Below are 24,910 nucleotides of genomic sequence, written 5' to 3' on the forward strand. Positions count from 1 at the left end.
GCTACATAGTCTCAGAAAACTGAGGCTCCCAGCACCGCATTAAAGCTCTGCCCTCCTCTTGAATATTCATTTCTGCAGGCTCAGTACGTCATAAATGATTCATGAGGAACGTGGATCAAGCTCCTCCCTTCCGTTTCCGGCCGGGCCAGCGCCATCTTGTTCCTCGTGTGAGGACGCGGACGCGCCTTTTGTGGAAGGAGTTTCTGAAAAAACTGGTCAGGGACCTGAAGGTGGAGGCTGCACCATCCTGGGACCACGTCTTCGAGGAAGAGAAAGTACGAAGAGAGCGACAGGGAGCGCAAACAGGCACCAGCATTGGTAACAATCTGGGGCTCTGTGGTGGGGGCCTCGGGAGCCGTTGGGCCGTGACGCCAGGGCTTGTTGGTAGGGGCGGCCTGGCAGGGACAGTACAGTGAAGGGATTCCTATCAGGTTAAGGAACTCCGTTTAATGCCCTTATCCTAGATTCAGGGGCAACAGGCAGGTAGGCAGAATGGGGTCCGGAGAGGTGGGGGTGGCGGTGGGGGTGGGGGTGGGGGTGGCGGTGGGGGTGGCGGTGGCGGTGGGGGTGGGGGTGGGGGAATCGACATGCTTGGGGATCTCCAGTCTTGGGTCAACCTCTCTAACCGCAGCCATCCCTCCTTTTCCTCGTTTTTTATAAAGCGTTTTCCTCGATTTTTAATACGTCAGCAACATAGGTTCCTCTAAAATCATTTTGGTGTGTGGAAGGGGATTGTGAGTTGGTTATCATGGCATATAGGCAATAAGATATGGGGTGTTATTAATTTGTGCAGTTAATATAATTAAGATAAAAGTAGACAAAAAGGGGGCTGGGGATTTAGCTCAGTGGTAGAGCGCTTACCTAGGAAGCTCAAGGCCCTGGGTTCGGTCCCCAGCTCCGAAAAAAAAGAACCCCAAAAAAAAAAAAAGTAGACAAAAAGGACAAATTGCTGTTTTGTTTCTTTGTTGTTTGGGGATTTGTTTTGTTTTTGTTGTTTTTCTTTGGTTTTATTTTGTTTGGTTATCATTTTTCATTTTCCTAGAGAAAAACACCAGGATTTTAGACATAGAGTTAGCAGTGATTCACCTAGGCTTGACATCTTTGTCATGGATTTGCCTGTTCCTCTGGTCCAGCACAGACATAATGTTTTACATGAGATCTGTCTTGTGAGATGGATTTCACGTCAGAGTAGTAGTGCCCACATACCACCCTGAAAAGACTTCTTAGAGCCAGTCTGTAGACATTTTGTGTGAGTGTACTTAGACTTGTCTGCCTTTGTGGTATAGTCTCCACTTTCCTTAGTCGCTTGACTCTCTCAGCAGATTAACTTTAGTTATGTGAAGAACTTCCCAAAAGACTAGACTGGAATTTTTGGAGGGTATAGTCCATCTGCTGTCACTCTCCCAGTCTGATTTGTCAGGGCTCTGTAATTCTTATCCTTTCACTGGCCCTTCCTTCCCTACTTCTCTGGCAGCATATAATGTGGAATTCTGTTTTATTGTTTAGAGACACCCAGTTTCGGTTTGGTATCTTATCAGTGTCTGCTCACTGATTCTTTTGGATATAAACTGTTAAACTTCTGATATACCCTTTGTAGCATCCTTGCAGGCTTTACAGCAAGTAAACCATCAGGATGAGCTATGAATGAAACTGGGATCAGCCTGATGTTGGAACTGGTGCTTGGGCCAAGATTTCGGAGTCTGTCCTTGTCCTTGAGCTCACAGAGCACAATTTTGGAGATACGCGTTCTAATAATAATAATTCAGTCCCAAGTACACAACAAATTTAAGACACTGAGATTCTTTACAAAGTACACCCTGACTTTTTTTTTTCCACAAGGATGGGACTTATTGATTAGAATAGTGCCAGAGATCTAGGGCCATTGACCTGGCCCTGAGGTAGCATAGGAACCACTGAGGCTGTTGATAAGTACAGTCACATCACTCATAAGAATGGCTTTTATGGCCTAGAAGCAATGTGCAGGATTTAGAGAGAAAGGTTCTGGAATGGGTAAAACAATTTCTGGGTTACGGGTGGCTCATCAGCAAAATGTCACCATGGTGTAAACTACACCTATTCCTAGCATTCCAGGAGGAAGACAGGTAAACATCTCTTTCCTTTGAAGGATGCCTGTTTGCTTGTTTAACTTTCCTGGTTTCTCTAGTGCTTATCTCTGTGCACAAACACTTTTTGCCCTCTACACTGACCATGAAGAGCTACATTAGTTTGACTTATGTCAGATATACAGATTCAGTGCTTTTTCTCTCACAGAAGGGTAGCGAGGCACACTCGCACGCACACAGACAAAACTTTTGTGAAGAGAATGTTTCTGCCACAGGGCCTCAGCTGTGATGTTCCCTATTTTTTTCAGATGTCCAGCTCGGTCCTGTCCAAGAAACGCAGAGTGTCTGGACCTGACTCTGAGGTGGATTCTAGTTGGCCTTCTACCCATTCTGTGATGTTTGGCGCACCCCCAGGGCCAAACAGCGTGAGTATGGCTTTTGTCAAGATGGAAACTCTCAGCGGAGGTGGTGAAGTACCTCTTGTTTTTCCAAATGTCTAAGTCTCATTACTGTTTTATCTCCCCTGGAACTCTGTGCTCATCTTTAGGGAATGTCAAAAAACAAGGAAATGGATATAGATGAAAGCCTTTACTCCCGCCAGCTGTGAGTGGTACCCAGGATGGGAGGTGGAGATTGGGAAGAAGTACCTAGCGGGGCAGACCCTAACCTAGAGTTCTTTGCTGACAGGTATGTACTAGGTCATGAGGCAATGAAACATCTCCAGACGTCCAGTGTACTGATATCAGGCCTGCAGGGTCTGGGTGTGGAAATTGCCAAGAATATCATCCTTGGTGGGGTCAAGGCTGTCACTCTCCATGACCAGGGCACTGCCCAGTGGGCTGATCTGTCTTCCCAGGTATCTCTCTTTGGCTTCCCTTTGCCTAGGCTCCAGCATGGGCACTGCTTATGTTGCAGTCTTATCTTCCTATCCCATTCTTACAGTTCTACCTGCATGAGGAAGATATTGGCAAAAATCGAGCTGAGGTATCCCAACCACGCCTTGCTGAACTCAACAGTTATGTTCCTGTGCACACTTACACTGGACCTCTAGTTGACGACTTCCTTAGTGGTTTTCAGGTATCCTGGTACTAGTATATCCCCATTCTTGCTGCCTTATTCTTTCAGCTTTGTTGTCATTTAGGCTGGCACCTTCTGACAGGTTTAGTTTTGGAAAATTAGGAGATGTAGGTGGCCCCAGAGGGGCAGATTCTTCTCAAAAGGGTGTTGTGTTTATAGTGAGATCTGGAGCCCAGCACCTGCATGTATAATTCTCAGACTGTCGTATGAGCAGGTGTGATGAGAGCAAACCCAGGTTGACTGGGTAATTGTTGTTGAATATAACCTGGCTGTAGGTAGCCAAGCTGTCTTATTTTCACCAGATAAATGAACTTAGCTGGTCATCAGACCTTGTTTGTCCAGCAGTGCTATTATTCTTGCTGTAGTTGGTAGTGTTTTTTAAAGCTGTTCTCTGACCCTTATTATGTCTGATACCCATTGAGACTCACTCGAGTGTCCATGTGACAAAAGGCTGAGCCAGCAGATCCTGGAGATTGGATTCTTCCCCCTTCTCCTTCACCTCTGTCAGCTTTTTTATTCTCTCGCTCCACCCTAAACCTGAGCCTGTTGGTCTTTACAGGTGGTGGTTCTTACCAACACTCCTTTGGAATATCAGCTGCAGGTGGGTGAATTCTGCCATAGCCATGGAATCAAGCTGGTAGTAGCAGACACTCGGGGCCTAGTTGGGTGAGTGCTTACTTGCTTCTTTCTTCTCTAACTTCTACCAAACATAGGCCAAGAGTCTCCCAAGCCTTCATGTCCTCCCCCACCAACCAGATTTGAAATGATTTTTCATTTTTTCCTGTGTGTTTTGAGCATGACCTGATCTGCTCCAGTACCTTGAGTGTCAGAAGGTCCTGTACTTGGTCCAAATCACCACGCCCATTGCCTCCTTCCTTAGACAACTCTTCTGTGACTTTGGAGAGGAAATGATTCTCACTGATGCAAATGGAGAACAGCCACTCAGTGCTATGGTTTCAATGATCACTAAGGTAAGGAGACTAGCCCCTTAGGTCCTCCTGCAAAGAAAGGCAGTTACTTTTTTTTTTCCTTTCCTTTTCCTTTTCTCTCACCCTCCTTTTTCCACCCTCTCTCCTCTCCTTCCTTTCTCACCTATTTTTGTCTTGAGAATTCCTCTCCCTTTCTTTTCCCATTCCCTCTCATTTTTTTTTAAAGATTTATTTATTTATTATATATAAGTACACTGTAGCTGTCTTCAGATACACCAGAAGAGGGCATCAGATCTCTTTACAGATGGTTGTGAGCCACCATGTGGTTGCTGGGAATTGAACTCATGACCTCTGGAAGAGCAGTCGGGTGCTCTTAACTGCTGAGCCATCTCTCCAGCCCTCCCTCTCATTTTTTTATTCTTTTCCCGTTCCCCTTCTCCTTCCTTCCCCTGTCCTCACCTAACAATTGAACTTGGGATCTACCACTAAATAGGTGAGTAGCCTGTCACTGAGGTAAATTAAAACTCCTTAGTGGCTGTCAGCCTGCCCTTGACTGAAAATCCTGGGTGGTTTTTCACTTGTTTGTTCTTGGGTGATTTTAAGGCTAGGGTGAACCTTCTGCCTCAGTTTCCACAGTGGTGGGACTATAAGCATGCCACACTGTACGTACATAGCTTAACTCTCAATCTTTTTCTTTTTCTTTTTCCTTTTCTCCCTAACCAGGAGAATCCAGGGATTGTCACCTGCTTGGAGGAAACCCGGCATGGATTTGAAAGTGGTGACTTTGTCTCTTTCACAGAAGTTCAAGGCATGAGTGAACTGAATGGCATTGGTCCTATGGAGATCAAAGTTCTGGGTATGGCAAGCCTGGGGAAGGAGGGTGAGAAGTGGTGGCAGAGGACAAAGGGAAGGTTGGCCCTGTGATGTGGGCTTGTCTCAGAAGCTAAGAGGTCACTCTAGAACTTTCCCAGCAGACTGAGCTGATCTCAAACCCAGAGTCCTCTTGCCTGAGTGCTGATTCCTGAGTGCTGGCATTAAAGCCACATGCCGGGATAAAACACTGCCTAACTTGTGTTTCCCACCTCCACTGTGGGAGAGTGACACAGGACTGATTCTTGCTTATTGGTCAAGACAGCCCACTTATTCCTTGGTTTCTTATTCCCTTTTGACTTTCCCCCTTTTTGGTTTATTTTAGACAATTAAATCTTCTCTTTTAAGCTATAAAAAGTCTTAAGAGACTAGGTCCTTTCTAGTGTGTGTGATTACTAAGCTAGGTTCTGGTAGACTAATGGCTGGAAAGTTGTGATCTCATCACAACTGTAATGAGATCTCATGCCCTCGCATGGTCTGTCTGAAGACAACTACAGTGTACTTATATAGAATAAGTAAATAAATTTTGTAGTTTTTTTCTTTTTAAAGAAAAAAAAAAAAGGAAAATTGGGTGTCACTGTGGATGATGTCGTTCACCTGTAGCCTGGCACTCAGGAGGTGGTGGATGCAGGAGTATTAGAAGTTCAAGCCCAGTTCAAGAGCAAGAGGCCAGCCTGGGCCATTTGAATCCCTGTCTCCGAATGAACAAGCACATGGAAAAGAATTGCTTTGTCTTGAACAAGTACAGGGTTTTTGGTTTTTTTTTTTTTTCTTCTCTTTAGTCACTAGATGTTAGTAAAGTACTGGACATTAATATAGCAAATCAGTCGGTAAAGTTCTTGCTGTGGTCTCACAAGTGCTTGAGTTTCAGCCCCAGAAACTGTGTAAGAAGAATTAGGTCCTATGGCTTGTATCTTTACAGAGCTTGTGCGTAGCGCCTGGGAGATGGAGACAAGTAGATTTCTTTTTGTCTTGTTTTAAATTTATTCTATTTTTGCATGTGTGTATATATGTTTTTGGGGTATGTCTGAGACATACAGACACTTGTGAGTGGCCCAGAGAGCAGGAAGCACTCACTCTCAGCCTCTGAATCAGATCATAGACAGAGGAGACATCTGTTCCCTCCCCCTTCTTGTTTTTCTGCATTGAAACAAAAGCCAGATGTGTCAGTTCCCCAGCACCCTGGAGTCTGAAGCTGTATGAGTGAGATTGTGGCCATTCTGTTTGGTATGGGTAGCCCTCAGCTAGCTTTGAACTCTGAATCGCCCTGAGTTGCTGGGGTGATAGTTGTGTACTCCCATGCCTTTGATGGATGTGTATCGCTTTGCTGATGGATGTGTATCGCTTTGCTTTTTTTGCTTGCTTGTGTGCTTGCTCACTTGTCCCTATCTGAGTAGAGTTTGCAGTTTTTAAAAACCTGGTGTGTCTTAAGACTTGGACTATGAGTTTTTTGTACTTGACGTTCAGAGGGTGGCAAGGGCACGATTGGACTGGAAGTGTTCTCCATCTTGTTGATCTTTCAGGTCCCTATTCCTTTAGTATCTGTGATACCTCCAGCTTCTCTGAGTACACCCGTGGAGGCATTGTCAGTCAAGTGAAAGTATCTCAGAAGATCAGTTTTGTGAGTTGGTGGTGGGGGGCTGTGAATGGAAGGACTCCTGCTTTTGAGATTCATACGTTGTTCATATCTGGTTTTGATGCTTCGTTATCCACAGAAATCCCTAGTTGCCTCGCTGGCAGAGCCAGAGTTTGTGATAACAGATTTTGCTAAGTGCTGTCGCCCTGCTCAGCTCCACATTGGCTTCCAGGCCCTGCATCAGTTCTGTACTCAGCACAGCAGGCCTCCTCGGCCCCATAATGAGGTAAATGAGTGGGAAGCCAGCCCGGGACCTCTGGTATGTCTGTTTCTTGTACCTGTTCTTCCTGCAGTAGGACCTGATAGACTGTTATCTTGGTTCGTTTTGACCAACCAGGAGGATGCTGCAGAAATGGTGACCTTAGCACAGGCTGTGAATGCTCAATCTTTGCCAGCAGTCCAGCAGGATTGCCTAGATATAGACCTCATCCGGAAGTTGGCCTATGTAGCAGCTGGGGATCTGGCACCCATGAGTGCTTTCATTGGTGGTTTGGCTGCCCAGGAGGTCATGAAGGTCAGCAGTAGTGGGAAAGGGTGGTGGACTGCTGTGTGCTTCTGGTTCCCTCACTGCCTTTTAGTCCCTGTCACTTCCAGTTTGGCTGCTGACAACACTCTTTCTCCAGGCTTGTTCTGGAAAGTTTATGCCTATTAGGCAGTGGCTGTACTTTGATGCCCTCGAATGTCTCCCGGAGCACAGAGTGGCCTTCATGGAAGATAAGTGCCTGCCGGTAGGTCTGTGGGAACACTAGGGACGTTTGGGAACATCTTGAAGGAAGTGTCTCTAACCTGTCTGTACTCATTCACGTAAATCCAGCGCCAGAACCGTTACGATGGGCAAGTGGCGGTATTTGGATCAGACCTACAAGAGAAGCTTGGCAAGCAGAAGTACTTCCTGGTGATTGACACTAGCAATAGGCTCTGCCCACTCTTTATAAGATCTCTTCCCTAATCCTTTGGGGAGGGATCTTTTGGTTTTCATGTCCTGATCACATCACCTATTCTGTTTTGTGGTTGGTTGAGGAAAGGCTTTGTTTATCTCTCTCTCTCTTTTTTTTTTTTCTTCCCCTCTGCCTCAGTCACCCATAGGAATATCTGTCATCCCTTTGAATTGAATGTTTGTTACTACACAATCTTGTGTTCTGTTGGTGTTTTCTTTTGGGAGTAAGGAATTGTGGGTTAGCATATGCCATCACTATTCCCTCTGATCAGAGGGTTTACCAAACTTCCAGGTAGGTGCAGGTGCCATTGGTTGTGAGCTGCTCAAGAACTTTGCCATGATTGGCCTTGGCTGTGGAGAGGGTGGAGAAATCACAGTTACAGACATGGACACCATTGAGAAGTCAAACCTGAACAGACAGTTTCTCTTTCGCCCCTGGGATGTCACAGTGAGTAGGATGGCTTCTGTTTGATTGCAATCTAAATGGCTTACATGTTTTTGCTTTCCTCTCCTCTTCTTTATTTCCCTCCTATTTTTCAGGCATTCAGATGTAAGGTCAGTAGACATAATTACCTGTCACGTTTTTTCATTTGCCTTGTTCTCCCTCCCCACCTAAGCTCGAATGCTTGTGCATTGCAGATGTGACATTGTAAGATGGGTAATAGAGTCATTACTGGGTATTCCCTATAGGTCAGTGTTACCTTGATTGACTCGCTGATAATCCATCTTTGCTTTGCTTTGCTTTGTTTTTACCCTAAGCATCCTAGCCTCTAGATTTACAAGGTAACGAAAGAAATGTTCCTGTTCCTCTCTAAGATTGGGAAGATTGGAGCAAGTGAGAATCTTCCTGAGTGCATTTTGGTATCCTCCTGTAACACTGAGTCTGCCAGACTCAGTAATAACTTAAATGGTATTAAATACTGTTTATCTTTCCTCACCCAGATTGCTCTAACAGTGGAAAGGACAAATTTCTTCCATACTTTTAGAAAGCCAGGTCAGGGAAGCTGGGATGCTGTTTTCCCGTATAACTAGGATGTGATGGCCAAAAACATAGAAGGGGAGGAGGGGGAGAGGGAAATGGAAGAAGAGGAGGTGGGGGGGGGGAGGAGGAAAGAAAGAAAGAAAGCTACGTACTATATGTGTTCTAGTACTACTAGTACACTAGTATTCCACTAGTTCATGCATGTACTATGTATGTATATATGCATATGTATATATGCATATGTGAGAGGTGTGTGTGTGTGTATCCCCATGTGTGTATACGTGTGTACATACATACGTTCATACATACAAAAGTACATACATATGGACACAGCTGTTGTAAGAGAGTATGTAACCTAAAACATTTATAAAATGTGAGTATGGTATGAGTCCTCAGGGATGTTCTGTACTGGAAGTATTTTTCAAGATAAATAACTTATGCTTATCTCGTATGACATACTGTGGTAAGTGGACTAGTGCTTTTAAATATTCTGCTTAAAAATCTAACATGGGAAATTGTGGTGCTTATGACCTATACCCCCAAAAGCTGTTGGGAGACTGTTCTTCAGCATCTTTGCCTATGTTGTACTAAGTGGTATATGGTTAAATGAAGGAATGAGGAACAGAGAGGCAGCAATTGGGAATGCCAGGAGAGTGCTGGTTTTCACTGCTTATGAAGACTTTGTCCTAAGGGAATTGACGTAGAAGGGTAAAACAAGGTATGTGAGCAAACAGTTGACCATGCAAAAGTAGTAGAAGCCTGAGGAAAGATAAGACATTGGGGCTACAGAGAGAGGGGCTAAGAACAGAGGAGGCTACAACCCCTTTTATACCACAAGTGAAAGTAGAAACCGAGGAGGTTATTGAGAAGTGGAACATGACTCAGTCTGTCTGTGGTTTTATTTGGGTTACTCTAGATGTCATTAATTGAAAAGAGAATAGCTGTCGGGTCATTCTGTTTTAGTACTCACAGTATCCTGTGGGGCCAGATTTTGTTTATAATCCTTAAAGCAAAAAGACAACAGAATTTTATGAATAATGTAAATGTAGCTGTCATAAAAGAGCAGTCTGTGGTCCGTAATCTCTTTTATAATATCTGTTGTTGGTAGCCAGGTGGTTTTGACATCGGATACATTTTGAGGTACCTCTCTGGAGTTTCGTTGCATCGGTGTGTGGGAAACAGCTCTATTTTTCATATTCCCATCTAGAAATTAAAGTCTGAGACTGCTGCTGCAGCAGTACGTGACATAAATCCACACATCAGGGTGTGCAGCCACCAGAATCGAGTAGGCCCTGAGACAGAACACGTCTATGATGATGACTTCTTCCAAAACCTGGATGGTGTGGCCAATGCTCTAGACAATGTGGATGCTCGTAAGTTTGGAGTTGAGTGAGGAGGGCAAGGGCAGGGTAGTGTGTATGGATGAGGTTCTTGTGTTCCTGTCTTGTCTTGGGTTTTGGAGACAGGGTTTCTCTGTAGCCTTGGCTGTCCTGGAACCAATTCGGAAGACCAAGCTGACCCGTGTTCCTGTTTTATCTAAGCATGCCTACTACTCATCTGCCATTTCTTCCCATCTCCCTGAAGGATTATACATGGACCGCCGTTGTGTTTACTATCGTAAGCCTCTGCTGGAATCCGGCACATTGGGCACCAAGGGCAACGTGCAAGTGGTTGTTCCCTTCTTGACAGAATCTTACAGCTCTAGCCAGGACCCACCTGAGAAATCCATCCCCATCTGCACACTGAAGAACTTCCCCAATGCCATTGAGCATACCCTGCAGGTGATCAACCTTGGGAGGAATTGGAGGTGGAAGGGTTAGGTCATCAAGCCTTTGCCAGTCTCATGCTACAGATTCTAAGTTTCCTGCTCTCGTCTTTATACCACTATCCAGAGTACCTGCTATTGGGTCCCTTCTTTCACAAAGAACTTTGACCTTTGGGTACACCTTGTGTGTGCTGTCACAAGTCTCTGAGATCATATGTGTATCAACCCACATGTGTATCTATCAGATATGTGTGGTTTCTTTGGAGTCATCCACTTCTGGTGACAGCACTCATAAAATTGTATAAGTTCAAACCAAGCAAAGTCCCAACACAAAGACGGGGAGGTCCGCACAATGTTCCAGCTCAGAATGTATCAAACGTGCTCAGAAAAGGGAAAACCATTGTCTACAATGGAATGTTACCGTATCTAGCAACCACATTTCAGGGTGGATGCCATGCCTAGAAGTACGTGGCCAGATGGACTTCAGGTTTTTTGTTTCTGTTTTTGTTTTTGTTTTGCGCACTTCTTTCTGTTTTGGTATTTCTTGTCTTGCTGCTGGGTTTTTATTTATTTCTTTTGGGTTTTACTTTTCCTCGGGAGATGGCACACGGGTTAAGCAGCTAGGGAGTTGAGGAGGTCCTGGGAGGGTCTGGCAGAAAGAAAAAACATCCAAACTCTAGTGTATGAAAGATACCTTAAGTAGAGTAATTAACGTTAACCTTTTAATTTGGAAAGACTTAAAGAGAACATCACGGGACATGTGCCTGAACAGTGAGGATGGTCTGTAAATGATGCTTTTTGCTGCACAAATCGGCTAATGTTGTTTCTGCTGACTTTCTAAATTAACCTGTAATAGTGAGTGCGTTTTTGGTTTGTTAAACTCTTACCCAAAGTGAGTTAGACGGCTGGTTTTTAAGTGCGGCTTCTGTCTGTGTAGTCAAGTACATAATCTTGTGTACCCTCTGGCTGGAGAAATTGAATGCTGCACTGGAAACTAAAACCAGAGCCTAGTCCTGCTTATGTTCTTCCAGTCCAACAGTGCCTGGGGCAGGGGGGTTGTTTGGTTTCTGTTTGCTCGTAGGCTCATAGTGTCAGTACATCGAGGCCATGCTAAGCAGTTGGAGATAAGGAAGGACTAGACTGGAGAGTTCCAACCACATTACCTTGCCCTGTTTCTTGTTCAAGGTTATAAAATGGTTCTCTGTGTCTGTGCAGCAGACAGAGAAGTGCAAAAGGTTTTACAGTGTTCAGTAGCTTTGTAGGAGCCATGTCTGGTCCTCAGATTCCTTATCTGCAAAATGAGCATTGAAGTGAGATTTTGTAAAGCACTTAAGCACTGGATATGGGCTGCTCATATACTTTGGTAAAGTTCTTAGCTGTGGGTTTGTAGTTGACACCATTCTCAATCTTGTGGTATGAATGTACTCATTCACTAACAGTGATGAGTGTAAATGCTAGCTATATCAGAGACTTAAACAGGGATGTTTATTCTTCTGCAACAGGTCATAAAAGCAGGTTAGTATGTGTGAGAGTGAAAATTTAGAAGCTGTATGTCTAGTGTCTGTATAGATGCCCCAGACCATTTCAGCAGTGACCTCCTAGTTCTCAGAAACCGGGTTGAAAACAAATAAACAAACAAACAAAAGACCAAGAAACAAAGGAGGAGTTCCTATTGAGACCTGGGTGACTTCTTCCTCTCTGTGTCTCTTTGTTATAAACCAGACACCTCACACCCATATTGCCATTCAGTTTCTCACAAGATACATAATTGGCTGCCAAGTACAACCACTGGTCTGGAACACGTGGGTGCCCTCATTGTCCAGGTTGAATGTGGTCTTTACCCAGAACAAGCATTACTAATATGTACAGAGACCTGTTTTGTTGACATGCATTTGTTTGCTCTGTCTGTAGTGGGCTCGGGATGAGTTTGAAGGACTGTTCAAGCAGTCAGCCGAAAATGTTAACCAATACCTCATGTAAGTAACAGACAAACCAAACAGCAGACAGACGCCAACCAACAAAGGCATCCTTGTCTGCTCTCCTCAGGCACATCCTTGGTGGATGAGTTGGGTAATGGGAAATGGTCCGGGTTGACTTTTTCCATAGAGAAAGAAGGCTTGTCTAGAAACTTTACTTCTAGGCCTCTGAAGTAATCCAGGTCTTTGCATTGGATAGGGACCCCAAGTTCATGGAGCGGACACTGCAGCTAGCTGGCACCCAGCCTTTGGAAGTACTGGAGGCTATACAGTGCAGCCTGGTCCTGCAGAGGCCACAGACTTGGGCCGACTGTGTGACTTGGGCCTACCAGCACTGGCACACCCAGTATTCTCACAACATCCAGCAGTTGCTGCACAACTTCCCTCCAGACCAGGTATTATATACTCAGTGGGTATATTTGGCCCAAACACATTTCCAGGAAATGGGATGCTTACTGTCCTCTGTCTGGACCTGGCTTCTTCCAGGTAGCCTAAGTGCCACAAGCACCCCACGGCAAGGATTAGGCTAGTTCTCCGTGTAAGCATTTGCGTTTTCCTCCTCCTGCCCACCAAGCAAGGGGCTTAGTTTCCTTTCCAGCTGCACTTGTGGGCTGAGTCATATCTGAGTTCCCTCGGAGGGTTGCAGTTTTAAGTGAGAAATATGATAGTTAAATATACAGCGGTCTATGGGTTCATGGGTCTATGGGTCTATGGCTGTGTTTGACAGTGGGGTCATGTCAAGCCTAATGATGTCTTGGCAAGCCATATCTGTGAAGTAGGTATGATAATGGCTTGTGGGCCATTATTTAGAAAGGAGTAATTTGCATTTCTTAGTATTGCATTGGTTTAGCCTAAGCCTCATACAAATTGGTAAGTTGAACTTGCTGTGTGTTTTTGGCTCATCATGGGTCCAAGAATGGTGAACTTAGGCTTCTTAGTCTGAGACTTGCCTGAGAGTGCTTCTCCTTCAGTCCTCTTCATACCTTTGCATTCTTCTAGCTTACAAGCTCTGGGGTACTTTTTTGGTCAGGACCTAAACGCTGTCCACATCCACTCACCTTTGACACAAACAATGTAAGTGTCCTTGGGATCTCCCAGGTGGTTGGGTGGGGGTGGTGGAGTCTCTACTCTTACCCTGTGGTTGTTAAGCTAACTTTTCTTTGCCATACCTTTCTTTCAGCCCCTACATCTGGATTATGTTATGGCTGCTGCCAACCTGTTTGCTCAGACATACGGACTAGAAGGGTCCCAGGACTGTGCTGCTGTGACCACACTCCTGCAGTCTCTGCCAGCCCCCAAGTTTGCTCCCAAGTCTGGCATCAGGATCCATGTTTCTGAACAGGAGCTGCAGAGTACCAGTGCCACAGTCGGTGAGAATGCTTCACCATTAGTTCAGGGATCATCTGTTTGTCTTCTGTCCCTCTCAGCCTTCCCTCTGGTATTTGCCACTGGCCATGATTTTCTTCTGAGATTTACCTAGTCTGTGCTTAGAGGTGGATGGGTGGAAAAACAAAGTTCTCTATCATTTCTCTGCAATACAGGCTTATGGAAATGGTTCATTCCCTTCCTGGTGTAATTAACTTTACAGAATTCTCCTGCTTGTTTCTTCTTGATCTATTTTCATGCAAAAAGAACCTGAGTGCTCCCTGTCCTGTGGGCATCTTGATACTTTTGCTACAGGTCACCTCTATTTTGCCACCCATGTATCTACCTCTGTGTTTCTGTCCTCTCTGTATCTGCTTAAAGCACACCTCGCTTTCTGCACTCCTGTGTCCCGCTCTGTTTCCTCTTCTGATCTCTGTGCAGAATCTCTTCTCTTGTAAGGTTTCCCAAGTTGATAGGGTTCCTCGATTTCCCTTCCAGAGTAGTTGTCTCCTCATGATATTTGTCTCTCCCCTGTACCATTGCTTGCCATTTCTTCCCATTAACTAATTTCTATCTTTCTGTGAACTTAATCTGAATCACTTTTCCCCAGCTCTGTCTTCATCTTCTAAAACTAAACCCCTATGCCCATTGAACAACTTCTCCCACCCTCTACCATCCCCGAAAACCTTTTTGTTTCAATCTTTTTGACCACTAGCTATATCATATTAGTGGAACCACAGAGAAACGAAATCATACCAGATTTTTCTTCCTGTGTCCTTTCCATTCTATCTAGTGTAATGGCTGTACATTAATATGCTCCTGCGATTTTCTCCCCCTTTTTACAGTCTATTAACTTATTGATGGGTAATTGAGTTCATCATCTTTCATCTTGTATGCATGTGCTGCTTCTTTGTGTGAGGTGTTCATTTTTGTTACTCATGACCTCCAGGTCTTCATGTGTTTGTATTCCTCATCCCTGCGTCCCTGTACTCTTTGGGCAGGGAAGTGTTTTCTCTCTTCGCCTTTCCTTCCCTTACACCTTCCAGGATGCCTCTCTTTTTCAATTCTTCCACATAAACACCACCCTCCTCCCAGTCCTGATTTCACCCTGGGCAGTGCAGTGGGCTCACTTTGCTTTCTGCAGATGACAGCCACCTAGAGGAACTCAAGACTTCACTACCTACTCCAGACAAGATGCTTGGATTCAAGATGCATCCCATTGATTTCGAGAAGGTATTTGATGCGGGGTAGCTGGGATGGTTTGGATGGTGGGCACAGATGCCTAGCAGTAGACTTTTGTCAAGATTGTGGACCTACAGAGGTCTCCTGTTTAAAAGAGAAGTTTCTTTGATGAAGAGTGAGAGCTACATCTGTGGGTATATGTGAGTTGAAACATAGAATGCAGTTAGGAACTAGGCTGGCTTAGTAAAGTGGTCCGAAGAGCTTCTTCAAGATCCATTGGTTCACTAGTCCTGGGACAACGGTCAGTCAGTATTCAGTATGTCCAGTGGATACATCTGCAACACAAGTGCACCTAAGAAATGGGAAGAGAAGGTAGAAAAAAATGTAAAAGCAAGGGGATTTAAAAAAAGAAGAAAAAACCCAAAAAACTGGTATCTCCTAGAAATGACAGAAAGAAGACGTGAACAAAGACAACACCAGAAGAATATTTTTACTATTTATTTTTCAACTTAAGTGTACTTTGAGCATATTCTTCTACTTCCCCAAGTCCTTCTAGATCCTCTTTCCCTCTCTACCTACCAAACTTTTAAGTTCTTTCTCAGAACCAAACAAAACTTAGTACAACAACAAGACTTCCCAAAGCCCAGAAAACAAAATGTCACCCAAAGAGAGGACAACAGCAAAACCCACCAACTTCTTTTTCTTGGTTATTTTACTTATTTACATTTCAAATGTCCCCCTTTCTGGTTTCCCCACCTAACCCCCGCACCCCAATTTTATCCCTGTTTCCCATGCCTCCACGAGGGTGCTCCCCCGCCCATCTACCCACCCTAGCATCATCCCCCTACACGTGGGGTATTGAGCCTCCTCTCCCACTGATGTCACCTAAGGCCATCCTCTACATATGCAGCTGGAGCCATGAGTCCCCCTCATGTGTACTCTTTGGTGGGTGGTTTAGTCCCTCGAAGCTCTGTGTGTGTGTGGGGGGGGGGGCGTTGATTAGTTGGTAGTGGTGTTTTTCCTATGGATTTGCAGATCCCTTCAGCTCCTTCAGTCAGTCCTTCCTCTGACTCCTCCATTGGGGTTGCCATGCTCAGTCCAATGTTTGGCTGAGAGCATCTATGTCTGTATTGGTCAGGCACTGGGAGAGACTATCATGACACCGCTGTACCAGGCTCCTTTCAGCAAGCGCTTCTTGGCATCAGTATTAGTGTCTAGGTTTGGTGTCTGCAGTTGGGATGGATCCCTAGGTGGGGCAGTGTGTGGATGGCCTTTCCCTCAGTCTCTGCTCCACTCTTGTGACAGGAACCATTCTTGGTTAAAATTTTTGAGATGGGTAGGTGAGCCCATCCTTCAACCTATCCACTGGATATGGTCTCTATAGGTTCTATTTCTCCTTTGTTGGGTATTGCGCCTAATGTCATCTCTCCTGGGTCCTGGGAAAACCCCTTGTTTCCCTGTCATCTGGGACTTTCTAGTGGTTATCCCCAATTTCCCACCCCCTGCTGCTACACTCCTCCCTTCACTTGCCTGCCATTTCAGCAGGACTCCTTTCCTCACACCACCCTGACCACAATAGACCTGTGCTCTGTCCGGGCTCAAAAGCAGCTTTCCTACTTTAGGTAGCTGGGGCTTTGCTGTGTCAAGTAGTGAGTGACCTCTCCCAACCTCTCTCTTTCCAGATAATTCAGATAATTTGATTTTTCCCCCTCCCCTACATCTTTTGTACAGGCTTCCACTTCCCTGCTGTGGACCAGAGTAGTCAAATAAGTCTGAGTGTTAAAGAGCTTTAGGGAGGTAGCTACCTCATACAAGGTATGTCACCTTGTTCAAGCTATTTTTTGCTTTGTCTTCTACAAAAGCCCTAATTGGAGCTTGGGTCCTCTGTCCAGAGACTATTTGCTGTTGGTTACAAATGTTTTTAAGTCAGTGTTTTATGTTGCCGAGGGTGACTTGAACTTGAGGTCATTCTGTCTCTACCTCCTGCATGCTGAGATTACAAGCATGCAGTACTGTGACTCCTGTGGGCTTCATAAGATGATTGATAGATTTATTTTTAGAGGGAGATTTGGTGAGCAGCACCATCAGTTTTCCAGGTAGGTCATGGTAATGGGATTAGATTTGCCTTGGTGACATTGCCCAAGCTGCTAGTGCAGCCTGTGGTGCCGTGTTACCTGTCATTGCTGATCGTCATCAGGAGCTTCTTGGGCAAACCCTTTAACAAAAGCATCATCCACACAAAAAAAGCAGTCTATCTCATTACGTATTGACCAACTGCTCCAAATTGTAGAGGTTAGTCCTGGTTCTTCCCCCCCCCCCAGTCCCATGCTCCCTTAAATAAGGCTCAGACAGACTCAACATATATTTGCAGATACTTTGACCATATAGCTAGGCTCCTCTCTGACTAGACTGTAAGTTTTTATAATCCATTTGCTTTGATCTACGTTCTGCCACAGGGCTGGTTACCTGTATTCAGGTTCCATGTGTCTATTTTGTAACATCTTCCCAGGATGAATCTCCTGTGCCTGGCTCTACCCCAGAATTCTTTCTGCCTCCAGGATGGCCCACCTTCTATTCTACCCTTTCCTACATAGGCCATTGGGTTTTTAATTGACAGGTATATCCTGCTTCACTTTTTGAGTTCATAGGAGCTTTGCCCAGTTGTTTTTAGAGGGCCTTGTTCTCCTGGTGTCCTCCATTCCTTCTGGTGCTCTCCACTCATATGCTTACACTCATGCACACTCGCTGTCTGTCTGTCTGTCTCTGTCTCTCTGTCTCTGTGTGTGTGTCTGTGTGTGTGCAGCTGCACATGTGAGCTCAAACTTTAAAGTTTCTACTTTATTAGGTTTCTGCAAACCCCTCACATCACCATAATTTTAAGTGCCTCTCCCCTTATTCTCTCTTATTCCCTGCACTAGCCCAGTCTAGAGGACCTACATCCCTAGCCCAAGTGGGATGAAGCCCACTTGATCATGGTGGATGATCTTTTTGAAATGTTCTTGGATTATGTTTGCAAGTACTTCGCTGAGTATTTTTGCATCTGTGTTCTAAGGGAAATTGGTCTGCAATTCTCTGTTTTTTCAGTCTTTATGTGGTTTGATTATCAGGGTAAGCTGTGTTCTCAAGGAGTACTGCTCTGTTTCCATTTTGTAGAGTGATTTTAAGAGTATTAGCATTAACTTTTTTGAAAGTGGTAAAATTCTGTGCTAAGATTATCTGGCTCTGGATCTTATTTGGCTGGGAGACTTTTAAAGACTTTTTAGAATTGAATTTTCATTCAGTTGTAGAAAGTGTTGTATTTCACAAGTTTGTGTCTGGACGCATTTTTTTCATTCAGTAGAAGATTGTTCAGTTTCCTTGATTTGTAAGAGTTCTATTGTTTGTGTTGTTGATCTCCATGGTGATCAGAAAGGATGCAGGGTGTTATTTCAGTCTTCTTGTATGTGTTAAGACTTTGTGTCTGAGCACATGGTCAATAATTTTAAGGAAGTTCCATGGGGTCTTAGAAGAAGGCATGTTCCTTTGTGTTTGGGTGAAATGTTCTGTAAATACCTGTTAACTTCCATTGGTTGCACCATATCTCTGTTTAGTTTTTGTATGGATGACTTGTCCATTGGTGAGATTGGGGTATTGAAGACTCCCACAATGAGTGTGTGAGGGTCAGTATATGATTTACAAACTTGGGTGCCCTGGTGTTTGGGGCATAGAAGTTTAGACTTGAAATGTCCTCTTGTGTGAATTTCTTTTGATGAGTACATACTGTCCTTTCCTATCTCTTTTGATTAGTTTTAGTTTGAGACTTATTTGTTAAGTATTAAAATGGCCACACGAGCTTGTTCCTTGGGCATATATTTTTTTTCTGTCTTTTTATGCTGAGCCGATTGGTGTCTATCCTTTAGTGTTGAACTGTACTTCTTACATGAAGCCAAAACATAAGATTGTATTTCCCCGTCCATTCTGTTAGTGTTTGCCTTTTATGTGAGGGTTTGAGACTGTTGATTTTGATAGATACCAATGGTCAGTGACTGTTGATACATGTAACTTTGTTGTTGTTGGTGAAGTAAGTACGTCAGAGGGATGTGTATGTGTGTGTCCACGTCCATCTGTCTGTCCATCCGTCTGTCCATTCATGCCCCTCCCTTCTTTTGATGTGCTAGTCTGGGATTATATAGTTCCTGTGTTGTCTTTGGTGTAACTAACCTACTTAGGTTGAAGTTTTCTTTCTAGCCCCTTTTTACAGCTGAGTTTGTAAACAGATACTGCTTAAATGTGGGTGGGTTTCTTCCTTCCTTCCTTCCTTCCTCCCTTCCTTTCTTTCTTTCTCTCTTTCTTTCTTTCTTTCTTTCTTTCTCTCGGAATGTCTTATTTTCTTCATCTACAGTGATCAAAAGTTTTGCTGGGTGTGGTGTTCTGACCATCGTCTAGAACATCATCTCACCAGGCTTTTAAGGCTTTGAAGGTCTCTCTCTAGGTCAGGTTTAATTCTAATAGGTCTGTCTGCCTTTATTTGTTACTTGGTCCTTTTCCCTTTAATCTTCTTTCATTGTTGTGTATGTTTAGTGTTTTGATTATTACATGGCAAGAGGTCTTTCTTTTATGATCCAAATCTACTTGGTGCTCTGTATGCTTCTTTATACCTTGATAGGCATTTATTTCTTTAGGGCAGGGAGTTTTTCTTCTATGATTTTGTCGAAAATCCTTCCTGGGTCTTGATACTTGGGGATTCTCCTTTTTTCTTGATCCCCATTTTTCTTAGGTTTGGTCTTTTCATGGTGCCTCAGATTTTCTCTGATGGATGGCTTCATTTTTTCCATGGTATCTTCAACACCTGAGAATCTCTTCCATCTCCTGAATTCTGATGGTGAAGCTTGCCTCCGTAGTTCCTGTCCAAGTTCCTATGCTTTTCACTTCCAGTTTCCCCCAGTTTGAGTTTTCGTTTTTGAATCCGTTTTCACTTTCAGGTGGTGTTCTCATAGATTACTCTAGGAGATTTACTGATTTCCTCTTTAAGGACCTTTATCAAATCCACAAAAGCTGTTTTTATGTTTAAGCCTTTTTACTTGTGCCTCAGATATGTTGGTCCTGAGGAGTGTGGGGTCCAGATAGGTGTGGGGACTGGGTTTTCCAGGTGTAAAATGTGTTTCTTAGTATTGGGACCTGAGACTTGGGAACGGGAATGGGCTTGGGGTTATGACAGGGCTTTACGAGAGAGGGAAAGTAGGATGTTTGACCAGGAGCTGATGAATCATTGCCATGGTTATAGGGTCAGAGAGTTAGGAGAGACCATGGCAGAAGGTCTACCAAAGAGCTGGGGATGAGACTGGATCTTGAACTTGGAGGAATTGAGGCAGAAGTGATGGCATGCAGTTAGCTTCTGTGCTTCTGGTTTTCCGAAGTTTCAAGACTTGCTGAAATTGGGGAATGGAACAAAGCAATTAGGAGAGTTAGGAGGGGAAGATCTGTGGGATCTTTAGAGATAAGTGGGCTGGGTAGCGGCCACAGATAGTCTGCCCAAAGAGCTAGAGATGAGACTTGTAGGTTTGATTTGAAGGAACTGAGAGGGAGATGAAGATCTGGTTAAAGTTAGCCTACCTGCTTTCTGTACCAGAGCGGCCTGTAGTTTCCTAGAGAGGGCCTCGTGTAGTTCAGATCTGGGACAAAGCAAGGAATGTGTGGATGGAGGGAAGGAGGGAAAGATCTGCAGGGACCACTAGAAATGAGCGGAAAGACTGCTATAGCTATTCTTCTGCAGAGTTGGGGATGATATGGGGGGTGGGCAGGATTAGACTTGGAGGATCAGAAGGAGAAGTGAAGGTCTACAGTTGGCCTACCTGCTTCACTAAGTGGCCTATGAATTTGCAGAGAGTCCCCTTAGGGCACTTACTATGGAGGAAAGTGGGAGGGGTATTATTGGAAACCATACCCTCCCCCCCGACCCCTCATACACAGAGAACTCCAGGCAACTAAGGAAGTCTGAGGGCAGGAAAAATGTCTTCTGATGGTTTATTCATTACCAAGATGTTATCCCTGAAATCGTGGCATAAAAGTAGTGCTCACAGACTGAGTAGGTTCTGTTTTGCTGTTATATTTAAATATAAGCAAGACAGGGCCATGGCTTTTTAAAGAGAAAACAGGGAAAAGTACAGTAGTTGGGAGGGATTTGAACGAGGGAATTGTATAATTATATTTGACTTCAACAAAAGCGACAAAATCAAAGACACCTGTACTACAGTATCCATTTACATCATGTGGTTATTAGAATTAACAGTACATAGTTGGGAGAGACAGTGGTATCCTGAGTAGACATTCACTCTCTTAAAGGATGATGACAGCAACTTTCACATGGATTTCATTGTGGCAGCATCCAACCTCCGGGCAGAAAACTATGACATTCCCCCTGCAGACCGGCATAAGGTAATGGGAGTCTGTGATGTACCAGTGACCCTTGCCCGAGCTGATTTTTCTTCATTTGGGCCTTCTGTGGTCCCCCACTTCCTCCTAAACAGTAATCCCTGGTGCCCACTGTCTGTCTTACAGAGCAAACTGATTGCAGGGAAGATCATCCCAGCTATTGCAACCACTACATCAGCTGTAGTTGGCCTCGTGTGTCTGGAGCTGTATAAGGTGGTTCAGGGTCACCAACAACTGGATTCTTTTAAAAACAGTTTTATCAACTTGGCTCTGCCTTTCTTCAGCTTCTCTGCACCTCTAGCTCCAGGGTATCACCAGGTATGGGACCTACAAGCATAGGAAATATTGATATTACCATTCAGGAAATCTGAGTACACCAGTATACACAAACACACACGCACGCACACACACGCTCTCTCTTTCTCTTTCTCTCTGTGCGTGTGTGTGCGTGTGTGTGTGTGTGTGTGTGTGTGTGTGTGTGTGTGTGTGTGTGTGTGTGTGTTAGTGTTGGGATGGGGAATGGGGACTTCACAGCGGATAAGGGGTCATTTCCCTGAGATATAATTTGAATACCTCTGTTCATCCATCAAACACATGGACAACATAAACTGTAGTGCGGGCCAGGTATTGCTAGAGTGTGAGATTCTGTCTCAAGAAAGCAGAAAATCAGCCAGAAGGGTGCTGACAAAACATTTCATGGAGAGCTACAGGGGATGTTAAATGAGAGAAGGAGAAAGTAGGGTCTTAGTGGTGTGTGTCCTTTTCCTTACAAAGATTCAAGCTGCCTAATCATGGTTAGGTAATGCCACAAGTGTATTTTTGACAATAGAGCTGCAGTTGTAACAATGTTAAGAACACTCTTATCTCTTATCTTTGTCCTCTAGTACTATGATAAAAAGTGGACATTGTGGGATCGTTTTGATGTGCAGGGACTGCAACCTAGTGGTGAAGAGATGACCCTCAAGCAGTTTCTAGACTACTTTAAGGTAGGGCTCCTTCTGTGAACTCCCCCTTCGTGGGGACTTGTATATTTGATTTAGTACAGTCACCACTGCTATCTCTTCTAACCTCTGCAGACAGAGCACAAGCTGGAAATCACCATACTATCCCAGGGTGTGTCCATGCTCTATTCCTTCTTTATGCCAGCCACCAAACTCCAGGAACGGTTGGATCAGCCGTGAGTTAGCCTCCGGGCTGGTGGGAGTGGAAACCTTGTATGGGATTCTCAACCACCCAGGGTGCCCCTCATGGTTCCCCATTCTTTTTCTGCAATCTGCTACCACCTTTCCTTCTGTGTTTGTTTTCTTCTTTCTTAAGTCTCGTGTTCCTTGATTTCAGGATGACAGAGATTGTGAGCCGTGTGTCAAAGCGGAAACTGGGCCAGCACGTGAAGTCCCTTGTGTTTGAGCTGTGCTGCAACAATGAGAGTGGAGACGACATTGAAGTTCCTTATGTACGATACATCATCGGCTGATCTCTTACTGACTCCATTCTTTCAGTTCTGTCAGTCTGTACCAAAACCTTTCTAGTTGTGATAAAACCTGATTTCAGACTTCCTTGTTCCTAAGACCTTTGTTTAGTGCTGTTTTTATTTACAATGCTTAGAACTGAAATTCGTAATAATACATTTTCAGCCAGTAAGTAGTGTGTCTTCCTCTCCTTTTAAGGGCGGGTGTGCTGATGTCCCTAGGAAGAAATGGGAGTCCTTATACTAACCTGCAACTCTTTTTTTTTTTTTTTTTCTTTTTCTTTTTTTCGGAGCTGGGGACCGAACCCAGGGCCTTGCGTATGCTAGGCAAGCGCTCTACCACTGAGCTAAATCCCCAACCCCTAACCTGCAGCTGTTAAAAGGTGACATTCAGAGTCCAGCGGCACAGAAGCAGCATGGACATTTATCCAGTATTCAGATAGAGTACTGAAGATGAAACTTAAGCTGTTCTCATTCCTCTTGCTATTTCTGCTTAGGGAGAAATGAAGCCTGTGGCAGCAAGGCCATAATGAGGCGGTCAGCCCTTGCCTAAAATTAATACCCTTTCTTTTCTCTTGCCACATACCAGTCCTAGTGATGATCAGGTGAAGCAGAGACTCATAGTCTGGCTAGGCTGGGCTGGGATCCTGTGTCTTTATCTTGTTTCCTGATTGTTTTTTCCCTGCCAGTTGCTCATCTGAGATAAGAGGATAAAAAGTTGTTGTTAGAAATAAGGGCCTTAAAATTAGTTGCCGCTTAACTTGTGTCTTATTGAATATAGAGGTTTTGCGTAGGCTTTCATGTAATCTGTCTCCTTTACTTTGGGCAGCTCTTTTGGGTCACGTGTATTTGACTTCGAAATGTCTCCTGTATTTGCATGTGCACACATTTCCCTGATTTTGGGGAGTTGGGGGCTGTGCTTCCATTGAACTTTTATTCACTTAATTTTGGTCTCCTTTGTTTCTAGCTCCTTGTTCTATATATGGATTTTTTTTTAAATTGAGTTCATGTTCATTTCATATGTATGAAGTATGTACATGAATGACCCAATACCTCTCTTCGTTTCTACAGACCTCTGTATCATTCTTACACACATGGCTTCGTTTCTTTTTATTCAGTTGTCTGTTTTAGTTAACATTCCAAATGCCCCCTGCTCCCTGCTCCCCACCCTGCCTTCCTCCTCCCAGAGTTCTTCGCCACATGCCCCTTCCTTTTGCTTGAGAGGGTGCTACCTCACCTACCCACACACACCTCACCACCAGCCTCCCGCTCCCCTGGGGCATCAAGTTTGTATAGGGTTAAGCACATCCTCTCCCACTGAGGCCAGACAAGGCAGTCTGCTGCTACATATGAGCCCCTGTATGCTCCTTGATGGTGGGTTAGCCTCTGGGAGCCGTGAGGGATCCAGGGCCTTCCTACAGGGTTGGGAACCCTTCAGTTCATTTAGTCTTTTTCCTAATTCTTCCATAGGGGCCCCTGACCTCAATCCAATGGTAGGCTGTAAGTATCTGTATCTGTTTCAGTCAGCACCTTAGAGCCTCTCAGAGGACACCGCTGCTAGACTCCTGTGTTCAAGCACAGCAGAACATGAGTAATAAGTGTCAGGGTTTTGTACCTGCCCATAGGATGGATCCCAAGTTGGGCCCAGTCACTGGAAGTCCTATCCTTTAGTCTCTTCTCCCTTTCTGTCCCTGCATTTCCTTTAGAAATGTTTAGGAACAATTCTGGGTCAAAAAATTTGAAGGTGGGTGGGTGACCCCAGGCCTCAGCTGGGGGCCATGTCTGTGCTGGATGTGGTTTCTTCAGGTTCCATCTCTCTACTGTTGGGCATTTTGGCTAAAATTATTCCCATCCAGTCCTGGGAACCTCTCACCTCTCTGGGGGTTCCCCCTGCCCCCACCCCACACTGCTTCATATTGCCATTCTCCTGGCCCTCTGGCCTCTTCCCTTGTCTCCTGCCATACTTCATTCTGCCCCGCTCCCCGCCCCCTTTCCTTCCCCTCTCCTGTCCAAACTCACTCTTGCCTCTGGTGATTATTTTGTTTCACGATCTAAGTGGGTTTGAAATAACCACACTTGGGCCTGCCTTCTTGTTAAGATTCCCACAGTCTGTGAGTTGTATCTTGGGTATTCTGAACTTTTTGGCTAATTCCCACTTACAGTGAGTACATACAAGGCATGTCCTTTTGGTTCTGGGTTTCCTGACTTAGGATATTTTCTAGTTTGAATGTGCAAATGAACCACTTTTT

The 24,910-nt window shown here is 44.6% G+C and overlaps 1 protein-coding gene across 1 annotated transcript; it reads left to right on the forward strand.

The window, feature by feature from the left end:
• The first annotated feature begins 145 nt into the window (after positions 1-145).
• Uba1y (ubiquitin-activating enzyme, Chr Y) lies at positions 146-22,832 on the forward strand. The gene is made up of 26 exons (NM_001408738.1): positions 146-318; positions 2,372-2,488; positions 2,611-2,666; positions 2,751-2,919; positions 3,006-3,140; positions 3,700-3,806; positions 4,021-4,111; positions 4,793-4,925; positions 6,463-6,560; positions 6,655-6,801; positions 6,913-7,089; positions 7,199-7,303; positions 7,390-7,470; positions 7,805-7,960; positions 9,702-9,867; positions 10,079-10,275; positions 12,171-12,235; positions 12,435-12,630; positions 13,235-13,309; positions 13,416-13,605; positions 14,745-14,833; positions 21,104-21,196; positions 21,320-21,511; positions 22,078-22,179; positions 22,270-22,370; positions 22,532-22,832. Exons 2-26 carry the CDS (start codon positions 2,372-2,374, stop codon positions 22,665-22,667), a joined length of 3,174 nt encoding a protein of 1,057 aa, NP_001395667.1. The 5' UTR covers positions 146-318; the 3' UTR covers positions 22,668-22,832.
• Positions 22,833-24,910: the final 2,078 nt, after the last annotated feature.

The sequence above is a fragment of the Rattus norvegicus genome, chromosome Y (assembly GCF_036323735.1).
Source record: "Rattus norvegicus strain BN/NHsdMcwi chromosome Y, GRCr8, whole genome shotgun sequence".
NCBI classification, from domain to species: Eukaryota; Metazoa; Chordata; class Mammalia; order Rodentia; family Muridae; genus Rattus; species Rattus norvegicus.